This window comes from Anoplopoma fimbria, chromosome 5 (assembly GCF_027596085.1).
Source record: "Anoplopoma fimbria isolate UVic2021 breed Golden Eagle Sablefish chromosome 5, Afim_UVic_2022, whole genome shotgun sequence".
In the NCBI taxonomy this organism is placed as follows: Eukaryota; Metazoa; Chordata; class Actinopteri; order Perciformes; family Anoplopomatidae; genus Anoplopoma; species Anoplopoma fimbria.
Genome location: NC_072453.1, coordinates 16842093 through 16868088, shown reverse-complemented (window position 1 = coordinate 16868088; position 25996 = coordinate 16842093). Strand labels below are relative to the sequence as shown.

General features: G+C 40.9%; 1 protein-coding gene across 1 annotated transcript in view; it reads right to left on the bottom strand.

Annotated features, from left to right (window-relative positions):
* LOC129091072 (protoheme IX farnesyltransferase, mitochondrial) overlaps nucleotides 1–21837 on the bottom strand; it is a 34306-nt gene extending 12469 nt beyond the window's left edge. The window contains exons 1-4 of the mRNA XM_054598523.1: nucleotides 21719–21837; nucleotides 19842–19984; nucleotides 19310–19706; nucleotides 18056–18180 (exon numbers count right to left, since the gene is read on the bottom strand). Coding sequence (XP_054454498.1) covers nucleotides 18056–18180; nucleotides 19310–19706; nucleotides 19842–19984; nucleotides 21719–21749 — 696 coding nt within the window. The 5' untranslated portion in view covers nucleotides 21750–21837. The remainder of the gene's footprint in view (nucleotides 1–18055; nucleotides 18181–19309; nucleotides 19707–19841; nucleotides 19985–21718) is intronic.
* Nucleotides 21838–25996: the final 4159 nt, after the last annotated feature.

The window sequence follows — 25996 nt, the reverse complement described above, 5'->3', positions numbered from 1 at the left end:
ACTGGTGTTATTAGACATGAAAAGCTCAACTTGTTCAATTCATGAGAAGAAAGCTTAAAAATAGAGCCGTCCTCTACCAAAGAAATGTTAGTCCACTCATTCTAATTGATTAGTTGATTTAACAGAACAGATACGCAACACTGAGCTTTTCCACAAAGAGTCACACAAAAGCACCACATAAAAAACTACTTATTGTCTAAATAAATCTTAAGTTGACTGGGACCAAAAACACTGATTAGTCTACTAACAAACTAATGTCTGCACAGAGACTCGTGTGTAAAAGGAACATTAGATATTTTTGCTTCAGGCTTTTAAAAGCAGCCAAGTTGGAACTACCTGTACTCCCAAACACTGTACAGACTGCAGTACTCTGTCCGGCCAAAGAGTGGATCAACTCCCCCTTTCAGCTGCGTTCTGAACCCTCACCTCCTCTTTCTCTCTGTACAGTTGTCTGTGTAGAGCTGTAGGCGGCGGTCCAGCTGGCACAGCCTCTCCTTTGATTGATATCCTGAGTGTGGGACAGTGAAGTGCTAAACTGTCCTTATGTTAATCAGCCAATTAATGCCGAGCAGAGCCATAATCAGTCTGTTTGCCCGCAGAGATCCTGGTCTGGATCTGTGAAAAAGCTTAGTGCAGAGCAGAGGCATGCTGTACTCTCACTGTCTGGGCCACGGAGAGAAGGGAGGACTGGTGGAGCAAAAAGAGGACAAAGCATGAAACAGAAAATGCTAAAAGTAGAGGATTATTCTTACATGCTGATTTCTTCCAACTCATCTGATCAAACGGAGGCTTTGACAGCTGCGGCTTTGGCTCCAAAACAACATAAAGAAAAAGATTTTTTTCTGTGTGCATCTGAAAGATATAAATGTTGTCTATTTCTGTTTTGCGTAGAAGGACATCTCGGCCGCAAGACGCACTGCCTCGTGTGTCGGATCGTATCACCCTTTTCATCCGTAATGCTGAGTCGCGAACAGGCCACAGTGCCTCCTGGTGTGAGGGGGGACTCGGGTTACAAAGCAAGCTTTCAATGGACGGCAGCGAGCACGGCAGCAAATCTTTTGGATCAAGAGACCCTCTCTCTCTCTCTCTCTCGCACAGAGATTTTTCATCACAGGGAATGTTTGTTTAAAGTCACACTAAGAGCACCTACCACTTATGACCTCACGCCTTAACTCATGAAATTGCCACTTGAGTCAAAATACGCGTCACACCACAAGAATGTTATACGTGATAGAATCTTTGGAACCAATTCTTTCAGTGTAATGACTCGAGGTTCAAATATTAATCTTCATTTGTATGAAGTGTTTTTGTATAATTTGCTACTGGACTAGACACTAGGTCGCGCTGGCTGGCTGGATGGCTGGCTGGTACATTTTCAGTCTACTGTAAACATATCATACTGTGCAAACAAGACAAATTCCTTTGTTGGAGTGCTGGCAGGCCGTATCTCTAGTCTGAGCCTGATAAGGTAACGTTCTTACTAATGAGGGCCTTTCACTCCAGTTCCTGATTACATTTAACTTTGCACACACTCGACTGCTTTCTCTTCAGTCTCGCATACTGTGGGAAAACATATCAGTGAATGGCCAATACATAGAACTGGGCTGTGTGTGTGTGTGTGTGTGTGTGTGTGTGTGTGTGTGTGTGTGTGTGTGTGTGTGTGTGTGTGTGTGTGTGTGTGTGTGTGTGTGTAAGCGTATGTGGTCACTTGTTTAAAGAGAAATAAACAGCCCTTTCCGCCATCAGTGGGCATTTGCAAATAACTGAGGGTGTGACTGACATGACGAGCAGTTTGAAAGGCTCAACAGTTTGGGTGCAGTTGAAAAAAAGAGGCATGTGCATGACTGTGTGTATGTTTGAGAGAATGCGAGTGTTTAGATTTTTTCTCGTCTGCAGCTGTGTCTGACCACAAGGAGACTGGAATGGATGTGAATGTGTGTATGTGTGTGTGTGTGTGTGTTGGCTAATAATACCGCTCTGACACGGCTGGTACCGAAGATCTTGAAGAAATGCAGTCCTTGGAAATTAGAAGCGATAAGGTGCGGACACATATGAAGGCCCTCAGTGTTCTCTGGAACATGACAGCAGCCGTCAGCACCTCAGGCAGATTTGTATTTGCGGCAGTGACCCACGGCTAAACCCGCCCCTTCATCTAGACGGGCTCATTCAACAAGCCTTTCAAATGAAAATGATGAGGACCCCAGAAGAAGAAGACACATAGTGAGGTCTGGTTCTCTGTGTGCAGACGGCGTCCCCCCCCCGCTCATCCACAGTTTTGCCTTTTAAGGATATCAAATCTAAATTCTGGATGAAGGGCAACTCAACTCCACTTGGCAGGAAAAGAAACCCTTTTAACGACTTACATTGTCAGATGCCAGTCATGACGCGCACTGTTAGGAAACTTTCAAAGGGAAGTTAAGCTTGGAAATTTGGGTTTGATATACAAATCATACCTTTAAAAAGTGGACTTATGTTGGGGGAAACATATATATAGTTTCCCCCAACAGTATATAGGGTTGCTACATTTTTAAACAAATGTTAAGAGTCAACATCATTTACATTCAAATCAATTAAATTGATGGGGTTCTTTTATCTCAATTGGAAGGATTTACAATTATGTCTGCTTATGACATGGTAAAATATTTGTTTCTATCTGTATGACATAGTAATAACAGTCTGAGCAAATAAACTCCATTTTATTCCTGTTATTTCCCATTCATTTCTATTAATTCCCATACGTTTTAATCTTGAATATCTCTGGAATTTTGCAACCCTAGTAAAGAGCAAATCACATAGCTGTGATTTTTAATATCTAACCGCCAATTTATGTATTTTATTACAGTTAATCCCATCTTCAAACGAGACGGAAGGTCTTTTGGTAAAAAAAAAATCATAATCCATCTGATTCCGCCATACTGTAGGTAAACTAAAGTCTGTTAGTTATTCCTATTTTATTTCTCTGTCTTGTGCTGAACACTCTGGTTCTGCCTTCTTTTCCTCCCAGGTGAATTGTTCCTGAAAACATCCTGCACGTCCAACAAACTGAACACGGAGTGACACAGGCTTTACATTGTTCAACCAGCATCTTTGTTCTCCTTTGCTTTCTCCTCGACAGAATGTTCTGTAAACAAGACGTCCGATAACACACATGCAGCCAAGGTTGGTGCGGTGCACGGCAATTTGCGTCAGGGACAAGGCCAGGGAAAGACTGGAAAGATTATAGTATTCTCCCTGGAGTGAAATATGTGAGAGTAGAATTTCAGGCTCTGTCTCTTCAATCTCTCCGGTGAAGTAAAACTGCAAACAAACTAAATCACACCCTACAGAGCATCACAACCACCTCCTCTTTCATCTAAATCATAGACTGTCATAAGAAGTGGCTGTAGTCACAATGACATCAACCACTGGTTTGACACGTAAGTGACACGAAAGGGTGGAGCAAAGTTCATCCGAACGCTGAATAAGATATTCTTAGGCGACCAGAAATGTTATAATTAACTTTCATGAACTGAAAATACAGTGTGCGAAGGTTTATGTTGTAAGAATAAAACGAGGACAACTTCTAGACCGGATAACGCCTTGGTAGCGATCTGTCAATCACAAGGTAGCCCCGCCCTAAAGCTTACCCTGCTTTATGGTCTATTTTACTCTAAATGGGAGCATACTTCACTAAATGAACATCCTGTTGTATTGAAGAAGACTTGAAACTAGAAAACTCATGTTTACAATGTTAACTGAAGTAATAAATCAGGTGGGAAGTAAACTTCTTTACAATTAAACCAGAGGAGTCGCCCCCTGATGGCCATTAGAAAGAATGCAAGTTTAAGGAACTTCCGCACTTTTCAGACCCGGAGGTTTCCGCCTGATCCAAATAAGAAAAGACAAAGAGAGCAAATTGCCAATCAATAAGTAGAGGTGAGTACTCCTCAACCATCACATTAGGCTTGTGCTAAATACCATGAATTGCCATCCAACTGTTACATATCTTATAATAAACTACAAAGAGCTGTGGTTTTCAGCCTATAAACTTAGTTTAGGATCAGTGTGCTAACCTCTTTCTTTATCATTTCAGGTTTGAATGACAGGAAACAGAATAAGGAAAATATTTAACCATGTTTATATGGAGGTGGAACATTGGCTGACACACTCCACTCAAGGGCACAGACAGTAAACAGTGGCAAAAAGCAGCAGGAGTAAATAATTTACCTGTGATTTTCAATCTTGTTTGCTGGGGTAAAGTGGAGGAGACTGTGTGAACAAAGTTCCTGTCAGAATGTGTCCTCCTCCACTGCCAGAGCTTTGCCCCCTGAGACCCATCCTCCGTTCTGCCATATTCTCTGGATCCCCTTCGCATCTCTCACTATCACACTCAAGTGGAAATGAAACCGGTTAGCTTCTCAACGGGTTCTGGGGGAGCGAGCTGTCAACCATCTGTCTTGTGAATCTAACAGAAATTCTTTCTGTCAGGATGTGGCTTGAAACAGCTTCCAGTTTGTCTGAATAGAGAAGAGTAAATGCTGGCACATTTCCTAGGGTTGGGTCGCAACCCGAGCATGACACTACGTTAGGCTAGATTACTGACAGACAACTGGAGTCGTCCAAATAAATATCTGTAAAATGTCACTTTAGAAATTAATTGAGTTAAAAAAATCTATATACATGGCTACGGGTTCAATGTTAATGTTTTCTTTCCACTTGTCCTTTGGGTCAGAAATCTGCAAAAAGTCAAATGGTCACAATACACCTAAAGAGTCATAAATCCTCAGCGACAAACATTGTTGCTTGTGAAAATGATATGCAAACTGCACAATACATAGTTGGAGTTTTGCCCACATTCTAACGCCTCCAAAAGAAACTCCTTTTTCTGAGATAATTAACCCTAACCCTTTGTCTTTACCTGCAGCCATTTTCTCACCAGTGCCCAATATGCACTGAGCATGTGCAACTCTCTCAATAGAGATGAGGTGGAAGCGAGATGGCCAACTCTTTTGCTTCATTCATCATTAGCTCCGGGGAAAAAAACTGTTCAACTTTATATTTTTTGGGCCAATCTTGCTAGATTTAAAAAGCCTGAATTGGCATTGTATTTGCCATCTGCAATCTTTGTTGTTGAATCCTGGGATTGTGGAGTTAAAAGATAGATTTCCTTCTCAAATTTACAGCATACTGTTTAATGAGCGTAAAATAGTCTTTAAACTAAGGCAGATATTTCAAAGTGGTAAAGTGTCATTAAAAATTGTCGGGCTGGTGAAATTGGAGCCACTCTTTCCCGACCCACCCCGTCTCTTCAGAAGCAATTACTGCAAGAGAAGCATTCAGATAAAAGGTCTACAGGAGGGAGAAAGAGCAAACGCACAGGACACAGCACCACAGACAGCGGAAATGTTTAATCCCCCGGATCTCGGTTACTGAAACAAAGACTTTCCAAAGTAACACACACACACACACACACACACACACACACACACACACACACACACACACACACACACACACACACACACACACACACACACACACACACACACACACACACACACACACACACACACACACACACACACACACACACACACACACACACACACACACACACACACACACACACACACCCTGATGTCTATCATTCTCAAGCTGATTACAGTTGTGTGGGAGCTAAATGAATGGGAGCACAGCGCTGGCTACTTGAATAAATGACTGTATGGTGACATTTATGGCATTCAGAGTGAGACACGTGTTGCGTTTCAAGGTCTTGTTTTGTGTGTGTTCATGGCTGTTGTGTTTGAGGCACGTGGGCAGGCAGACAATGCCGCAGAGGACGAGTGCAGCATGAGAATTAGTATAAGAGGTCTCCTTTATCACATGCAAATATGCTTATGGGAGGAGAATCGAATTAAAATGCAGTTTTAAAAGCAACTTTGGGAATGTATAAACCAACACAGCCTTATTGACAGAGGCCCCTTTAAAGCACAGTTAAGTCATACAGCCACACTTACAGAGGACATGTCCCTTTTATTTGTGAGCTGACAACGCTGCAATGTTTCTAAAAGCTAGCTTACAGCTGAGCCTTAAGAATGAGAGAAAACAGTAACTAAGACGTACAGCACAGAGGGGTAAAGTAATGTTATGCTGGAGACATAAACAAAGCAGTAGCTTTATAATCCCTATGTGATCCCAGAAGGGGTTACCCACAAAGCACTGCCTTATATATAAAAGAGTAGAAAGGGATAGGTACAGCTAGGCTTCAGAGTCGAGCTGCACACACCTAGAGACACACACACACACACTTTGGTCTGCCTTGGTAATCAACAGTTAGCCGACTACATGAAAAGACTGCCATGTCATCATACAGCTCAAGATCCTTTTAACTAGCTGAAGTCTCTCCTGTGACACAGAGACAGACAAAAAAGGTCCACACCCAAGCTAGCAGGATGACTTTTTCAGGTGGGACAGGAATGGCTTGCAGAGAACAGGTGGACCAACATGCTGATAGAACAGGAGTAATGCTACACTGGGGCTGAGACACAAAGGCAGACTTCCGAAGTCTTTTGTGCTCTGTAGAGCCGCTGTCACGTATAAAGGGCAGTAGATGTTGTGCGGCTCCAAAGAATTTGAAAGAGGGATGTTTGAGAAGCAGATCTGTAGGCAGAACTCTGCACATGAGGTGGAATTTGATGATAAAATATGAATCAAACAGAGGCAAATTGAACCCTGAGTATTATTAAAGAATGTATATATAAACATGTTTTGTGGGTGTGACTACTTTCGCCATGTCATCACCTTTCATATCTATACAACTAATGTGTTTATGATTAAAAATGTTACTAGAGCAAAGCATTGTTAACAAGAACGCAACATTTTTGTGGATCTAGCCTCTAAATTTTGCTCTCAAAGTGCAAAAATATAATGCAAGCTGATGCACACTGACTGAAAGTGTGATTGTTTGAAAACATTGGGCTGAGATTTTAATCACACAAAAAGCTATTAATGTTTGAAAAAAAAGAAAAAAGGTCCAGGGTAAAATGGGGACAGCAGGCTTTTCACAGCCTCATTTCAGATACGTTCAATGCTGAGATTAGAATCAGTTTTAATGAAACAGAAATAATGTCCAGGCAGTGCAGCTGGCTTCATCTCATCACCTGAAGTGCACCCGTAACATACACAGTGAAAACACACCCATTTCCTGTGTGCATATGCATTTAAGGGTAGATAACATGAATTACAGGAGGCGAAACAGTGTGGCTGAGTACGCATGATCAGCAGATTTGTGCATGTAAGAGAATGTTTTTTTTTATGTACTTGAATACTTTTGAAATCTCAGCAGCAGTATACATATATTCATATAGTGCAGGAAATGTAAAACTAGAATATATATATATATATATATATATATATATATAATATAGAAATAGCTTTCCAAAAGCTTTCCAAAAAGGTAAATACATTTTAATTTCCTCCAGCTCTGACACATATTCCTGACAATATAGCTCTCAAGAATATTCCTGCTATTAAATAAGACTATTATGAGCAGAACCACCAAAAAAAACCCCATAGAAAACACAACCTTGTGTGTGTGCTAAATATCCCCTGTAGCTTTTTTTCCAAGTGTTTAGTGTATGCTGTGCGATTACATAACGAAGGGCTGAGGACTTGGGTGGCACTTAAGATTCAGGATATTCAGTCTGAATAATAGTCATTGGAGACCAGGCATTTTTAAAATTTCTGGTAATGAGAGCAGAAGCTGAAAGCACGGAAACCATTTCTTGCACTACAGACGGTTGAGATATGACTGGGAATCTAAATCTAAAGGTACCTGGTGATAATGTGATGTCTTCGTAACGCTCATGCGATACAGATGAATTTAGAAAAGTCTAGCAAAAGGAGCTCTGAGCATTTTTCTTCAATAGATGAGGTGAAATGTAATGCATACATATTCAGAGCAGCCCTTTACTTAAAACAGCGGAGCCAATTTCTTTTTCCCTTGGAGAGCCAAAACTAAAACTTAATAATGGACCATAGGCCAAAAGCAAAAAATAATTCTATTGTATGGCATTATGATCACAAGTATTTGTAATGGAAACCAATCTTGCCCATTTGCCATTTGGCCCTCAGTCACAACATCTGGAGGGCCAAATTGAACCTTATGGTGGGCCAACATTGGCCAGCCATGACTTAAAGATAAGATGGCCTTAGCAATCCATAGTGATGCAGAAAAAATATTTAAATCAGTCAAAGTTGTTGCCAATAAAACTAAACTGCACTATTCCCTTCCGAATGTCAATTTGTCAACATGAACACAACCAGCTGACCATAAAAATCCTCATCTGGGTTTAACTAATTGCCACGAGCACGCATTAAGATAATACATTCCTCTTTGGCAACTGGCAAAATGTTAAATAAATGTAACCCTTCATGTGCCACTAGAAAACAGTTCAATGGGAAAAATAGGAAAAGGTCCTACTGTAAAGAAAGTGTGACAATGAACTAAATAAATATGACTTCTAGAACATGATTTTAAGAATATGAGACACACCCATGGCTTAGTGAAAGCCTTTGTACATGTCGGTAACCATTTTGTTTTCCAGCAACGATGCCCCTGCCCTAAAAGCTTTTGGGTTTGAATCACATTAGCATTCAGCGTTGGCTCGCGGGCACGCTGTAAACAGGGCTGCTTTTGTTAATTATCCACGGATCTCAGCGTTACAAAGAGTGTTCCTACTCGCCTTTGGCTAAGTTACCTTCAGATAGAGAGGGTACACTTGAGTTTATAGGGGGGAAAAAGGGTTAACGGCACACAAATACAGAAGCGTGATGCCCTAAATACACTCCGTTTTCTACTTGTTCTTTGTGTAGCTTCTGTAAAACCAGTGGCAAACTTCCTCAGTTTTTTTTATTAATTTCAAGTCTGGAATAGGTTTAAAATAAAAACATTTGTGATGTATCAAATTATAGTGTGCAGATATCAGTGAGCCGAGGAGCAGTTATTGTATTTATGTGTACAATTATCTCTCGAGCAACTAAACAGAAGAAGGCCGGCCAAACAACAGAAATCTAAATAACTATTATGTTTCAGCTCAGCAGAATGACAGATCATTTAATGACATGTTACTCAACACTCTGTCACTCATTTTAATGCAATACAGTACCACGCATAATAAAAAAAATCAAGTATGCATTCATCTGACTTCCATTAGCATGACAAAAGGCATCCTGCATCATTGCTTTTAATGGTCATATTCCTTTCACTTTCTTCATGTCAAAATGGGTTATTTTGAGCTGCTCAACTAAACCAAAAACATTTGGGCAAAGCCTTGGCACGTACCAGTGATATTACATCTACTGAATAGGCATGCAAACCTCTGGCCTCTGTCTGCTGATGCTCAGCAGGGCAAGTGATAGATGAAAAGCAGAGAGTGACCCTTTTAAAACGAGTGCATCTTCAGCAACCCATTACCACTATCCGCATTAAGCTTCAGAGTGGCACGATAGAGCCAGAAGAACTGTTTGTTGATGCCCCTGTATGTCTAAGAGGACACTGACTGCCACCACAATGCATGCTGGGGGTGTCAACCTGCCACTATATGCTTTGGAGGAAAAAACAAGTCCAGAATGGTTAAAGGAAATAGCATCAATACTGGTACACAGAGCTAAATAGGCAGCTTTCCGTACAGATGGGTTTAGACAGTTATATAATATGATCCTCACCTGTGAACCATCAATATTCAGACTCTACTTTTAACCTGCAGAAACGACTGCCACAAGAACGAACAAGTAAGAGAGAAAACAAGAGAATCAGATGGAGAGTCTTAGTTGGTGTAACAACATTTACTCAGCTTGCATGAGGTCAGCCATTGCCAAAATGCAGCGTGAGAGGTGTAGAAAGGTTCATTGGTGCCAGACAGTGCTGAGGTGGGTGGTTTCTTTGACTCAAGTCTAAATGGTGTCGGCATCTTGCCTTGTTGGTCACTGAAGCCCATAATCACAGTGTTTTGTGAAAAACTAAAGGCTAATCAGCGAGGTGGAGAGGAGAGGCCCCACCTGCCCATCAGTCAGTCATGTTTCATGGCCTCAGGTGACGGCAACTCTATTGTGGCGAGGAGTGTTTGCTCAAACAAGCTGTGGCATTGAATGCTCGGAGGAGACACTTTGCGTGTGAGTGGTAAGTGTGATCTTCAAAACAAAAAAAGATGACGACATGTTGTGTACAACGCCGATGAGAAGACATGTTTTTCTCTTCCTTTGAAGTTAGGACACCCTGTATTTGTTGGTAAAGGCTCGAGTGTACTAGGATCCAAAAGAATAGTTGGTGAAGTGAAAAAGTCATGTATATATTAATATGTATGATGATGCAATATATCTTGAAACTGTAGGATTCCCAATAGATTTGTTTTGCCCTAATGGGAAATGTATCCTTTATGCTAGCTAGAGTTAGCTTATGTGTCCATAGAAGGGGAAGGGTTTAATTGATTTTGGGGGAACTAGCTTTTATACACCAATTGTTAACGTTAGTGCATAAAAAACAATGACGTTGTATTTCAGAATTAAACAGTTTCCCTTTAATATGTGAATAAATTATCCATCTTAATGTTTGCCTTATAAAAGTAACATTACGGTGTAATCACTGGAGTCTATAAAACACAGAGCTTTGGTTTGTTATTATTTTATCTTGTATAATTTAATACAAATGTATTATTGAATTGAAGAAGTGATAAAAAACTTACACTAAGAGAGACCTTGACATAGCAGTTACAAATATTCCTCTGAATTCACTCCGTTGGACTCATTTAACTTGTAAAGGCAGGTTTTATTGACTGCATGAGGTGAGCTGCTATTTGAAGGATTCACATCAGTAGGAAAGCTGTGCTGCTGAAAAAATAAATCAACAACCTACAAGCACTTTACTAGACCACTGCTGCTGCCAACAGTCTTTTATAGAGAATCGCCTCTAGTGAGTTTATCCTGCACCTTTAAAGGTTTTAATCCCTCCATTTTGATCGAAATATACCAAATGGACAATGCCAATAGCTACATCAAAGTAAGTTGTTTGATGAACTCTTCAACTGGATTCAACATTTATAATCAGAACTTTATCAGTGGCGCTTTGGCATACATAACCCCTGTGTAAAGCACAGACTTGGCCAAACTCAACACATTAAAGTGATATAAGATAATGAATAAAAGGTACCGTTCAACTGCAAATTGATGCCAAAATCTTTTCCAAAAGAGAGCAACATAAAATAAAAATAATATAAACAATAAAAGAAACAATTGGAAACCAGCGTATCATGTTTGTATCTATGCTTGACTAACCCCCTTTGCCTGGCAACAGTACTTGCTCCCTGAGGCGGTGTCTTGGGGGTGTATAATAGGTGGATTTACCCTTCATGACTTTATCAGAGGAAAGCATCTGTCTCCCGTCTGCGGCTGAAAGAGATCCATTTGTACAGTTGGAAACGGATTGGCACCCCGTGGCTGATAAAGACAAAAGCCTTTAAAGAAATTAACTATTTAACAGGGCTGCCTAGTTAAATATTCATTTCAATCCAGACACCCATCGAGTCCTTTTTTTTTTGTTGTGCCATCTAGCTCGGCAATTAAAAAGGAATTTATATTCCTTCTCCCGGGCTCAACGAACAGCTTGGTGAAGGCCGTGGAAACAAAAAAACTCAAAACGATCAATGTCAAAGTTCAGCGCGCTCTTTTGTTTTAAATAAGCTGTTGGAAAACAAGAGCTTAAGAGCAGCATCTGCACGAGGAAATGATCTCGTTTTCTGGTTAAATTTGGCTGAGCCTCTGATGTATTTGACCGTTAACTCTAAAAAATAAAATTAAAAAAAATAAACATAATCCTTTGACAGACAAAACACATTCTGAACAGTCAATTACAGTTCATAGCCAGTAGAACTATTATGACAAGCACTGATACTTTTATAACTCAATCTGTCTAAAGATACCTTTGAAGCTTTTAACGCAGGAAAACAAGTACAGTACCCCGTCAATATGGGGCTTGTTTTGAAGGATTCCACTGCAATTCGTCAACTGGGTTCTGGCATGAGAATGGTGGGGGGTAAATCTCCAGCAGAATGAAAATAAATTGCACAAGAAGGTCGGCGATGTCATCATGCAAGAGGTATTCTACAGCACCCCCGTTTGAAAGCATATCTTCTGTCGCTGCTTCTCAGCGGGGAACAGACACAAATCCAGTGGTGGAAGGGTTTCATTTTCTTTGAAGAGAGCAGTGGATGGTGGGGTTTTAGCGGCCGTGAGGTCTAGTTACAACTAATGATCCTCTCAAGAGGTACCATGTTACGGGAGGTGCCTTAAACTACAATGAGAGGAGCCCCAATCCTGGAAAATTGTTGCACCAGCCTTGACTGTTGAGGAGCAGCAATTGTGCCCTGCCGCCGTTCCCAGCCTGAGGTAGACTGCTACCACCTACTGCGCTGCTGAAGGACCATTATCTACATCTGGAGTCTGTCTAAAGCAGACAGAAAACATCTCGGTGAGGTGTAGAGGGCAGCTTCTCTGTGGTCACAGCCTGAGAGGTGAACTGTTGTCTACAATACTGGTGTGCAGACTCCTTAAAGGAACTAAAATATATATTTTAAAAACAACAAAATGTCCTTAAACAGCTAATGCCTGCAAAATCTACCCAACATGCTCACTTTGAGTTTGCATGTTATGATGCATACTTTGCACGCCATCTTAAAAAAATGCACTAGGAGATAACATAAGGGAGAAGAGTTTTCAAGAGAAACCTAGAAATTGATTATGACAAATATTGAGATCACGATTTTTTTAAACGATTACTCACTGACTTTGAAAACATCGTGCATTTATTAAGCTTTAAATAAAAACTAGTCTGTTTAACAGTGGATTTTCTTGAACTCTATAATTCTTACACTGCAAACGATAAAAATAGGAATAAAGATCACAAATGTGCCAACAAGCCTGCATTGTAACAGTATGTGCTTGAAGTAGTTTACTGTGCTATCATTAGATTCTGAGGATCTTGAAAATCCTTTTTTAAGATGAAAGCATGAGCTTCCATTAGATAACGTGGCTTTACATAATGCTTTACACAAACACATTGTGTGTTTAGAGCAAAATATCAGATGCAACAAATTTGAATTAGTTTACATCATTCTGCTGACTCAAAGCTTCTACATGTAGCTCAGAAATCATGTAAATCATCGTCAAAAATCCTGATTATAGAGCTTTTTAATACAGATTTGGTGTTTAGTGGGTACTCTGTCGTCATGGACCGTTTTTTTTTCTCCAAACGTTACAAAATAATTTGACCTTGGTTAAATCCAAAGAAAATGATCTTTTAAAACAACCCAGATTTGGATCTTTTTAAAAAGAATAAATCTAACACAAATATGTACTGATAACTGTCTGTATGAGCTATCCCCGTGTTCAGTCATGTACCCGAACACTCCAAGGAGCTGACCAAGATGTGCACAGAAGTCGGCATGCAGGAGGGTAAATAATGCATGCCTGCACAGGACGAGAGAGCAGGGCGTAGCTTGAAGTGGTGGTGGGAGTGGGAGGAGTGGGAGGACTGGGGGGCTTGTGGGGGCTCGCGTGTGCGTGCCAGCCTCAGACAGCTCACCACAGGAGAGACGCAGACACAAAAGAAAACTCACTGTCGCAGTCACCAAAGCAGAGATGACACTGGGCAGCCGCAGAACAAGCCAGCTTGAATTTTCATCAAAACAAAAACACACGCGAGCCGACACGGTGTGACTTTCACTACAGCCGCTGTCAAAATAGTCGGGCGGTGCTCATTTTGACGGTAAAAGGCCATATCGGGTCTTGTTTACACTGCTGGGGACCTCAGACTTCCCAGGGGTCTTTTGGGCTCCAGCCTGGAACTCTCGTCTGACCCAATTATCCAATTAGCCGAAGCAGTGGGCAGACCGGAAGGTGATGACGGCTGGAGCACCTGCGGAGGCCGGGCCTGGTGTGGGGCCCAGGGGTCCTGACGACCACATTATCCAGCACATTTAGGAACCAGGCTCTCTACAGAGTATGACTCTTTTCAGCTGAACACCTCCACGCAGGCTTTCATGGCGGTCTTTGCAGCACGACGGAGGTGTAAGCGAAATGCAACATGCTGAGAAAAGTTGATAATTGCCAACCCATGAGAGCTGCTTGAACTGGAAGCTCAAATAATTACATCTCTCTTTGCTGTTGGAGTTGACTGTCTCCTCTGATTGTAAAAGGCAGACATGACAGAATGAAGCCTTTTGACTGTGGTGAGAAACTCTAGACAGTGAAATGCCATTGTTACGTGACTGCAAGTGCTTACACCCTTCCGTCAGTTTCCTAAATAGAGTCACATTTTTAAAAAGAAACCACAACATTTCTGTTTGCCCTACGGGTACTTCCCAATGGGACAAAGAGCAGCCTTGGTGTTTGACAGCTCCACTGAAGGTCCGACTGCCACTTCCAAGAGCAAAAAGCGCTTCAGGCATTTTCCTCCTTTGCTCAAGGTAATTCAACAGTTGTGCGGTCACATACTTGCACACTCCTCTTGTCTCTTGAGATGCCGAGCATTAAGGGATTAGGACTGAGCTGAATCCATAGGAAGTGATCTTCACAAGGGTCTTTCTCTGCTTTTTATCGTTTGTCAAGCTTTTCTTTGATTTTTCATATTAAAAGAAGACATTTGATCACATATAATCAGGCTAATCAAGAAGCCCCATTTTTTTCAAGATGAAAGGGAGCACAAATATATATATAAAAAAAAAAGAAACTGGCACCAGATCTGAGGGCAGGATGTTTTTCTTCTCCGTTCCACTTTTTTGGGATTATGAAAAACAAATGTTTGACCTAAAGTGTTGAGATCGATTACACACAGGTGAGGGTGTGTCTTTGACAAAAAAAGAGCCGACAGAGTGCGTTAGTTCAGAGTCCAAGCCACAGTGAGCAATTACCTGTCACCTCTGTGTGTGTAATTACACTGAAGAAAAGGTTCTACAAACAAAGCAACACCAACAACTACTGTTACACCGTATGCAGAGAGGCACATGCTTTACATACCAGACGAGCAGAGCAAAACAAGACGCTACCAACTACAAATAAGTTTACCTTCCTAATGATGTTTATCCTTTTAACCACCTTTTAAATGAAATGAAAAATGTGCCCTTGCACGACTTTGTCTGAGACAGGTGGCTGATTTGTCTGAAACATTAATCCCATCTCCAATTCTTGCAAATTAAGACTATGATGACACGCAAAATGGCCCCAGAGAGAAAGAATGGATAAGGGAGCAGAATGACTGACTATGGTGAAGGCTCGGGCTCACATACCAGCTGCTAGCCACAAAAGAAGGAGTTCTTGGCCTCAAACAGAGCGAGCACTGATGAATTTCTTGGAAACACACACACACACACACACACCCACACTTTGTGCAAACAGAGAGAAATGTTAAAGTAATATTCCACCAGGACCTCTTTACAATGCACCGTATATTTATCTACAGAAACCATGTGAAGCATTCCCAAATACCATACATTCTATTAGGGAGCCCCTTTCACCCACATGTATAATGCACAATGAATATTTTATATATATTTACACAATCTTCCTCCTTCATATAGTTACTATCTGGAGGGTCCAGTTATACAACCAAACACATTACTATTCTTGACACTTGAGCTTTATGACTCTGATTTAATGCATAATGAAACACTTAATAAATCCCATGACAGTGAAAATATATATAATATTAGAATAGAACTTGAAAAGTGACACGAAATGGTTGGAAACACTTTTGGCTTTCTTAATTCTGTCATATTATTCAAATCTCTCCTGTAATTTGAATTTCAGTAAAAAGAAAAAAAAACTTAAATTGACCTGCTTCTCAAAAGACATGTGGCTTTAACAAAAGGCCTGGGAAAGATCAACTTCTCCATAATTTCCAAATTGATAGACGTCCTTACTGTAAGTATTTCCTGACGGATTTAACACACACACTTATCTAATTTGCAACTCGCTACATCTGCTCTGAAATTCACCTTTTGCCCACGCCTCACCTTCACTGTAGGTTGGAAACTAGACCTGACCGGAGGAGGACGAGAGAAGGGGGCACTGAGAGGCAAATAACATTGTTTCAGTGAAATATGGAGCCGGGTCGTATCCTGACCTCAGGCTGAGTTAGTGGGGAAACTGAAGACTGACAGCGGTGATGTGAGGGTGGGCCCGCAGATAAAGGGACACCCAGGGTACAGACAGTCTCTTACATCACTCAGCGCTCTGAACGCCCTGGAGCTGGAGTCTTGGCTCCTCTGACTGGGGGACATTTTTCAAATACCTGAAGGATATTTACACACCTGCTCAGTGTGAGGTAGAGGAGCAGGGAGGAGTTGGGAGTATGGCTCTGTTTAGAGACAATGCAATATTAACCCGAGCATTGGACTGATTGGCACTATTCAGACCTGAACAATAGAAGCTAAACTGTGTAAACATTTGCACATTCATATCCATAGATTCTTGGAGGTGACGGGGCTCAAATGTACCTATTTTAGAGAATGCAACGATGATCATTGTCAGTCCAAACTACATTTGTTGGACTTGGTTGGGCCCTTCATTATTGTTGTAAAACAATGCAGTTGGAACGTTGCTGTTGAGAGTAGGAGGGAGGAGGGAGGAGGGAGGTTGGCCCTAAGGGCAGGAACTTGCAGGGTAATCAAAGCCTTTGCCAAATTACAGGCCAGAGACACTACTAAGTAGAGTTCAATGCAGGGCTGAGGTAAAGGTCTCCCATTATACTAATATTCTTGAGTCACGGAGCAAATTCCTATGTAAAGCGTCAACACTAGACAGCGGAGGGAGGCCCTACTTATGCTAGGCATCCTAAGTCTCCAGGTCCACTAGCTCACCTTCGTCTATAGCTTCGAAAAAAAGCTTTCAGCTGGGAAATAATAACAGCAGTAGTCAGCTCAATGCATTTTTCAGATGCGTAGAGAAAGAGGAATGTAGAGTGGGTAAAAAAAAAGGGGGGATGTGCTGGATCATTCAGCATCTTATACAACACATACATCACTAAAAGGAAAAACTGTGGATGTGAGTGTCTGTCAACAAGCATGTTCATATTTGTAAAACATATCAACAAAAAAATGTATCACACATTATAAGAACAACAGATATCCTGCCAGCTCTGAGAGACACTTTCTTTCCAAAAGCAAATTGGTACTTAAATAATAAACAGAATAAAGACCAGAAACATCTGTACTATTTACTGCAATTCTTTAAACAATTGCACAAGACATGTGTTTGTTATTTTCTGCATCATAGGACCTTTGTAGTTTGAGTGAACAGATAGAGGAATCTATTTTCAGCCCTGATGTTAGCATTGCCATGGTTCATTCAACACGGGGATCTTTCCATTGGATTATTGCAGAATATAACCTCCGAGGCAAACTAACTTTAATGATAGTTAAATGATAATCTGCAGAAATTTTATGATGATTGTTGAAGTGTAAATGCAATTACCAGAAGTAAAAAGCTAACATTAGGCTGTGAACAAACTAAACCACGGTCGCATGACTTCACTGAACTACCAGAAAGATGAACTAGTGTTCAGCAAAATGACATCTAGTAGTCTTATCTAGCCACTTGTTAGCAACTTTTTTTTTTATTAAACATATTTTATGGCGTAGGAAAAAAAACATTAAAAAAATCTCGGGAGCTTGTGTTTTCACAGACCTTTTTTCAGGCATCTAACCAAAAACCCGTTCAAAAAACCCCATTGACATTGAGTCAAGGGAACAAGAAGTACAAAAATGCCTCAAGTACTCTATTAGCAGCTGTATAATCCTGTAGCAACTCCCATCTATGTGAAGCTTCTTAATGACAATGTGTTCCAAGAGGTGTTGGTTAACACCACGGTCAAAGAGTGAAACATTATCGAGCTTTACATTCAGAGGATTTGAGCCGTGATCGAGTCTGAATGTTGTGTCCACAGAGCCAAAACAAAACACCATCTCACAGACACAGAAATAGACATGCATGGCCTTGTTTGACCTCTTTTTTGAGGATAACTTACCTGGTTGATTGAATTGGCAGTGCAAGAGGCGAGGCCTGTTCCGAGGGAAGCGACGAAGAAAAGGAGGGGGTCAAAGGGCACCGGAGCCATTGCAAAGCCGGCCGCTGCACTCGTAACAACCAGTGCTGAAAAATACCAACAAAGCAAGAATAATAGACGAAATTAAAACAGGAGTTAGAAAGTTTATTTTTTCAGGTAGTACTTCTTAATGAAACAGGCAAAGAACACTGCATATGCTCTGCCTTATTGCTGTAGAAGGATGATTAAATATTAAACAGGAGGAGAGCCGAGGGGAAGGAAAGAAGATAACAGCACATTATCAAAGTGCAAAATTAACTTGTTTTGTTTTATTGAGAACTCGTTAAAATCAGTTCATTGCACCACACATCTTACTGTATGTTCAGCATGTTCCCAACAACATTTATAGTTTCTCAACAAATGGGACTAAACATTTGGTGCCGGCAGCACATGTAGACGTGGAGGCCTGTAGCTCCCGTAAACTTTGCAATTTTTTTGTTTTAATTTGTTGTATTTTTGTATTTATTACTGTAGCATGTATGGTATATGACAGAGATAAAGTAATCAACATCAGAGAAGCTAAGCTAAGAAAATCCAGCTAAGACTTAAGGCTTCTCTACTACCAAGCATACTCCTGGTAAATTTTTTGTCATGTCGTGTTTTTAATGTGTAGCATAAATGGAGCACGCTACAACTGCATGCCTTTTTACAACCCTGTGTTTCAGAATGAAAATAAACAAGCTTTTTATCCATAATTGTATCCATAATTGCCAGGCTATAGGCTCCCCATAGCTCCACAGCCCCACCGGAAGTAGCTTATTTCTCAATTTCTATATTGAAAAAACAGGTTGTTTGAAATATACTGAGATCAACAGTGAAGAAGCGGATTGTGGTGTAGGTCTTATCTCCTGTGACAATGACCAACACCAAAGACAACAAAAGCAGACTGATGCCTAGCAACCGGTAGTAGTACCATAAACTTATTTAATGAGTAAGCAAACTTTAAGGTTTTCTCTGACACATTGCTTTGCACTTCTATGAAATCTCTCCTGCTTGTGTAGTTCTAATCTGTAGAAGCAGATATGTATGTAAATGAATGTTCATTAACATCTTTGTATTTGCTTCATCCAGCTGCCGTATTTACCAAGCTCTGGCATATTTTCAGTGTTATATGCTTCAATTTCCTTATGCAAGGAGTTCATATTATATGGAAAAAAGATGTGTTGTGTACTCTACCTGTGAGTTTGATTTTAGCAAGCTTGGCATAGATATCTGGCAGGTCAGCCACATCGACCTTCAGCTGCTTCCACTGTCGGTCTAGACGTGCCTCCCTCGCCTCGTCCGTCTCCACATGGACATGAGGATGCTCATCTGAACTCACACCGTCACTCGACGAAGAATCTTTCTGTACTGCTTCATCGTCTGCACTGGGCTCCGAGGTTGATATTCCAGGCTGTGCTGTACTGGCGATATTCTCTGACTGTGAAACAGTATCCGTGACCACAGGATCAATAGTTGGTATTCTCTGCACCTGTCTCTCGATGCTGTCGTCTCTCTCATCCACAATGGTCAGGGATGGAGCCTGTTTCGGGTTGGCACGTTGGTGAAGCTCGCTGTTGTTCTTCGTTACATACTGAAAGGAAACCAGATGCAGAAAGTCAGTTTAAAGATAATTTATTGATCTAATAATAAAACTGACTACAGACACGCCATGTTCAAGGCATGGTTTGATAACAAGCAACACAACATTTTCAAAGGAAGGAGATACCTGGCGTTTCAGGAAGTTGAGGTGCTGGTACGTCAGCCAGTTTGACGGGTCTCTTTTGTGCAGCTGAATGAGGCTGCGAGCCGTCTGGTTACACCGAGGAACATTTTGAACTAGTTTCTGCTTCACGCTGACACCAACCAAACCTACAAGAAAAACAATGTGAAAAAACACAAGGTTTAGTCATTACAATAAACACTCACAGGTTTAGATGAATTCTGTTTGGTTCAAAACACACATTACACATGCACACACACACACACACGAGGAAAAGAAGGAAAAACAAGAAATAAAATCATGCATTGGTATCTGGACTGTGGTCGTAACACCCACTGCTACTACCATTATTATTATTAGTCACATTACTAATACTATTCCCTATTTCATAATTATAATTCTGCTATAATAATTGCTGCCGTTATTATAAGTAGTCTTAATTTTTTCCTTTGTTACTCTGCTTACTACTCTTATTATATGAATCATTTATGTCATAAACATTGAATGTGTTGTATCTGTTATGCTGTTCATTCTGTACACATGACGTCTATTGACTTCTGTCCATCCTGGGAGAAGGGTCTAAGGACAGAGGATGTGAGGGTCTAAGGACAGAGGAAGCGAGGGTCTAAGGACAGAGGATGTGAGGGTCTAAGGACAGAGGATGTGAGGGTCTAAGGACAAAGGATGTGAGGGTCTAAGGACAGAGGATGTGAGGGTCTAAGGACATAGGATGTGAGGGTCTAAGGAGAGAGGATGTGAGGGTGTAAGGACAGAGGATGTGAGGACAGAGGAGGTGAGTGTATAAGGACAGAGGAGGTGAGGGCAGAGGAGGTGAGTGTATAAGGACAGAGGAGGTGAGGGTCTAAGGACAGAGGATGTGAGGGTATAAGGACAGAGGATGTGAGGGTGTAAGGACAGAGGAGGTGAGGGTGTAAGGACAGAGGATGTGAGGGTCTAAGGACAGAGGTGTGATAAGGACAGAGGATGTGAGGGTGTAAGGACAGAGGAGGTGAGTGTATAAGGACAGAGGGTAAGGACAGAGGAGTGAGTGTATAAGGACAGAGGATGGTGAGGGTCTAAGGACAGAGGGAGGTGAGGGTCTAAGGACAGAGGAGGTGAGTGTATAAGGACAGAGGATGTGAGTGTATAAGGACAGAGGATGTGAGGATGTAAGGACAGAGGAAGTGAGGGTATAAGGACAGAGGAGGTGAGGGTATAAGGACAGAGGAGGTGAGGGTATAAGGACAGAGGATGTGAGTGTATAAGGACAGAGGAGGTGAGGATGTGAGGACAGAGTAAGGACAGAGGAGATGTAAGGAGAGGATAAGGACAGAGGATGTGAGTGTATAAGGACAGAGGAGGAGGACAGAGAGTGAAGGACAGAGGTGTAAGGACAGAGGAGGTGAGGACAGAGGAGGTAAGGACAGAGGATGTGAGTGTATAAGGACAGAGGAGTGTAAGGACAGAGGATGTGTAAGGACAGAGGAGGTGTAAGGACAGAGGATGTGAGTGAGTGTATAAGGACAGAGGAGGTGAGGGTGTAAGGACAGAGGGGGTGAGGACAGAGGAAGTGTACAGATTGTAAAGCCCTCTGAAGCAAATGTGTAAAAACCAGAAATAAAAGCATGCATTGAATAAAAACACTAATTACAAACATCAAGTTCCATAACCAGAACACACCCTATCAAAATAAAAGCATGCTAACACCAGAGTCTGCTAACAGCCCCTCTAAGGTCACAGCTAGCCTGTTGCCAAACACACCAGCTGCTACAGCTAGCTGCATGCTAAGCTAGCTGCATGCTAAGCTAGCCTGCTAGCTTTCATGGAGCTCATATTAAAAGAAAGACTTTATAAATAAACCCTCGTGGTGTCGGTCAGGGTACCTGTCAGTCTGCTACAGGGCGTTTTGTACATGTTCTCCACGCACAGAGCTCCTGTTTCCGTCTCGACCCCTTCACACGCTGCGCGCCGCCATTATGACCCCGGCGCTGCAAGAGAAGCACTTCCGGGTCAGGTGACGTCACCGAGGCTGCGCGCTGCAGAAAGAAATAACTAATTAAATTTATTACATAATTGTATTTATCGTTAATATTACCAGATTATTCTATTGTGATGTTCATTTATCATGAAATAAACGTAAAACTAATAAGTATTTAAAAATATTAGATAATTAAAGATAAAGATAAAGATGAGATAAAGATAAATATAAAGATAATAAAGATAAAGATAAAGATAAATAAAGATAAAGATAAAGATAAATATAAAATAAAGATAAAGATAAAGATAAGATAAAGATAGATAAAGATAATAAAGATAATAAAGATAAAGATAAAGATAAAGATAAAGATAAAGATAAAATAAGATAAAGATAAAGATAAAGATAAGATAAAGATAAAGATAAAGATAATAAAGATAATAAAGATAAAGATAAAGATAAAATAATTAAAGATAAAGATAAAGATAAATAAAGATAAAGATAAAGATAAAGATAAAGATAAGATAAAGATAAAATAATAAAGATAATAAAGATAAAGATAAAGATAAAGATATAAAGATAAAGCATAAAGATAAATAAAGAATATTAAATAATTAAAGATAAAAATAAAGATAAGATAAAGATAACGATAAAGATAATAAAGATAAAGATAAGATAAAGATAAAGATAATAAAGATAAATAATATTAAATAATTAACACAACAGAGTAACATTATCCACTAGAAAATGAACTATAAATTGGTAATTTAACAGACTTGAATATTTATTTAAATAATATTCCACTTTTACAGAAGCAGCAGTGGGATGTATTTAAGTACATTTCTAAAGAACTGTACTTTTTGAGGTACTAGTACTTACTTGTGTCTTTTCTTTTCACTTCTACTTCTACTTTACTACATTTGAGTGAAAAAAATGTATTTGCAAAATTTGAAAGAACTGTCTTTAATGGTATGCTATTGTAATGAGTTGGTGCTATAGTTTCAAGAAGCATCCAATGTATTCCCAGCAAGGCTCCTTTTTAATAAAGGAATCCAATCAGTTGAGCTGAATTAAAGTAGTGTGTAACAACACATGCTTTTTTGTAGCAAACACCAGTCAGAGTTTTTATGTTTTCACAAGTCAAGTTACCAGAAAACCTCTGTCACTGTCCAATAAATCTTTGCTGAAGACAGGATTCATTTTCATTCAGAATCGCTGTCTAATTCAATGTCTGGCCTTTTGCCTCCTGCCCTTGTACGTCCTCTGTCTAGCCTCGCCGTTTGGCCTGTTATTTATGTGTATGATCATCTCGTTGGCCCTGGCTGCCACGGCCAACAAGATGGAAACCTTCTGATTAATGCCCTCTCTGCTGCTTTCACTTTGCTTCCTGGCTTTATTCAAACAAAGATAATGAAACAGTATGATTGTCTGCTTCAGCGCAGTGTTTCATTTTCTTTAAACAATAACATTTTACAGATGCAGGGGGACAATTATTGCTCCTTTGATTGTTAAGGTCATAGTCTGTACAAGGACGAAAAACATTCCTTAAGGTTTATTTGCAAGTATTTATTATTTGCATGTACTGTAAGTATGGTATTCAGTATATACACAGAGTCATAGGACATGCATCTTTTGTTTTATGAATGGTTGGGTGCAAATGTCCTTCACAATCACATGTGTTGTCTATGGGCTCAAATCCTCACTGCAATCCAATCTGAGCATCCAATTCTCCAGATTCATCTCATTCATTCCACTCCACTGCCAGCTCCTCCTTCCATGATAAGATTACACGGTGTTATCTTCATGCACCATCAAGATGCTGGGAATAGTGAACCCCAACAATACACTGGAGGCCATCTGAGATTCAGCACGGGAGCACTTTTATTACGGGAGATAACCATTGTGAGCTGTTCATTCCGCACTGACCCGGTCAAACTCTTCAGGTTTGGTTTTTAATATGAGTGCTGAAAGGGAGGTTTAATGCTCGGTTTTTACACCATATTATTTATTTCCAGCGTACTGTTATACTATTTCAATGTTCCATGTTTTTCTTCATTTTGCTTCTCCAAGGCTGAGGAAATACAGTCTCCGGGGGCAGGATCAAACCTGCCAAGTTTATGGCTGTGCAGGGCACGGCGTCAAACCATAATCTGTTGTATAGCAATCTGTACACGGCTACCACTACAGATGACTGACATCCTCAGCAGAATGTCAGGGCCTCACATTAACAAACAGGCTCATTCATGAATATACGCAGTCCTTCTCTGGACGGGAATGGAAAAATATTTGTTTAGTGCATCCGGTTATAGTTTAGCCCCCTGCCAATGAGTGGGAGACTAACTCAGGGGAATCAATTTGATGGAACCAGCCCTCCTTATCCCTATGCCTGACCATCAGCCTGACAGCTGGGGCTAATGCATTACGACTATATAATTTGGTGTTTTACTCGTGCATTTCTAACCTGTAACCTTTATTTAAAGGCGGAAAATACAATTTGTTTTTGAGGATTAGTGGTTAAAACCTCTTTTTATCACTGATTTGGCAAGTTGTTGCCTGTTTGTCTTTGTTGACAAAGACAAACAGGCTTTGACTGCCTGCTGTCCATAAGGTGGACCAAAAGACAGGACCTGAACAGCAGATGGACAGAATGGAGTGGAATGGCTCAGTCACAATAGGAGGAGTTTGTGAGGTCTGTTCAACCCAAAGAGGCCTTTTCAGAAGAGTCTTTACAGTTATTTTACCTCTGGTGGTGGTCTCAGTGTGAGGGCCTTTTATCACGCTGCTTTCACTGCATCTTGAAAAAATGAAATGGCTGTAAACATGCTCTCTAGAGAGAAAGAAAGACACAAAGGAAGGCAAGGCATTGTGATGTGAGAGGGCGAAGACATACAGTTTATCAGAGGGAAAGCAGGCTGATGTCAACAAGGGAATAGTAGGCCTGAAGTACTGAAAGTTACAGGAGGGGTTTGGGATTTTTTGTATGTGGTGTAGTAGTAAAATGCAATTTAGAGTAAAAATATAGCAGACTTTTAATGTCTGTAGGCTGGGAATGGTTCTAATAAATGAAGACCGAAGTAACACATAGATATGGCTTCACCAAATAACTAATGATTGCTTGAAATACTTTGTTTTCTTGGCTAAATTGTTTAAAAATAACACATTTCACTTTCATGGAAAGCCAAGACAAATGATTCAAATGTGGAAAGCAAACGTCAGTAAGATTAATGGTCTAGCACTTTGTTAGGATCTCTGGCTGTCTGGTTCACTGTGGCCAGAGGAAAACGGGTCTCTTTAACGATTTCAAGGGTCCAGGAATTTACTCCGTTTTCTATTTAAAACACAGCTCCTTGGCACTTTGTGGTGAAAAGGTGACATGTTGAATCAATTGAAGGTAGCATGGGCCCCAGGTTGTGTAAGGGTCATTAATAGACACTAATAAGAAAGGCCTCCACGCAAACAGCCTGCTGCCCACATATGGCCCTCACAAAACGGCCAAATCAATTTTTAAGCTAGTTTTACATGTCTCACACTGGGGAACGCACTAAGCGCCAATATAATGAGACACCCCCCCCTCCCAAGAAGCCCCAATAAATGGTGTGGTCAAATAACAGAGGCCTCCCAGACCTGTCATCGCCCCAGTTCATCTGCTCTGATTTATAAGCGCTGTCCCAGAGGCTTTAGTGCCATCACTAATCCCACAGGGATGACCAACTGAATGGCAGTGGAGTCAGACCCTCTTAAAAAAACCAGAAGGAGGCAGACAGTGCTGCATAACTCCAAGCAGAAACAGATGCAGAGACGCTCTCCTGTTTATAATTGATTTTCAAGGGCAACATCTTGTTGTCATAGTTTGTCTAACGAGCCCCCGGCTGGCGCCCTGTTGCTCGTTTACCACAGGGTGTCAGATGGAGCAGCCCTCCACCAGCCCCGCCCCCCGCTGGGGTGGCACCATGCTGGAATACTGACATCGCCCAGAGGAATTTTCCCTGCGAGACTTTTAAAATCCTACCCGACTCCTTTTTTTTAAAGCTATTTTGAGTCGGCGAAGCATCCAAAACCTCCAGAGGAGAACTGTTGTCTTCTCCCAGCTGCCGGCCGGAGACCTGCCCTCTTTCCACGGACAGCAGGTATCATCCGGCCCTATATGGCCGCCAATGTCTATGTCTGAGATCACGGGTGTCTTTGT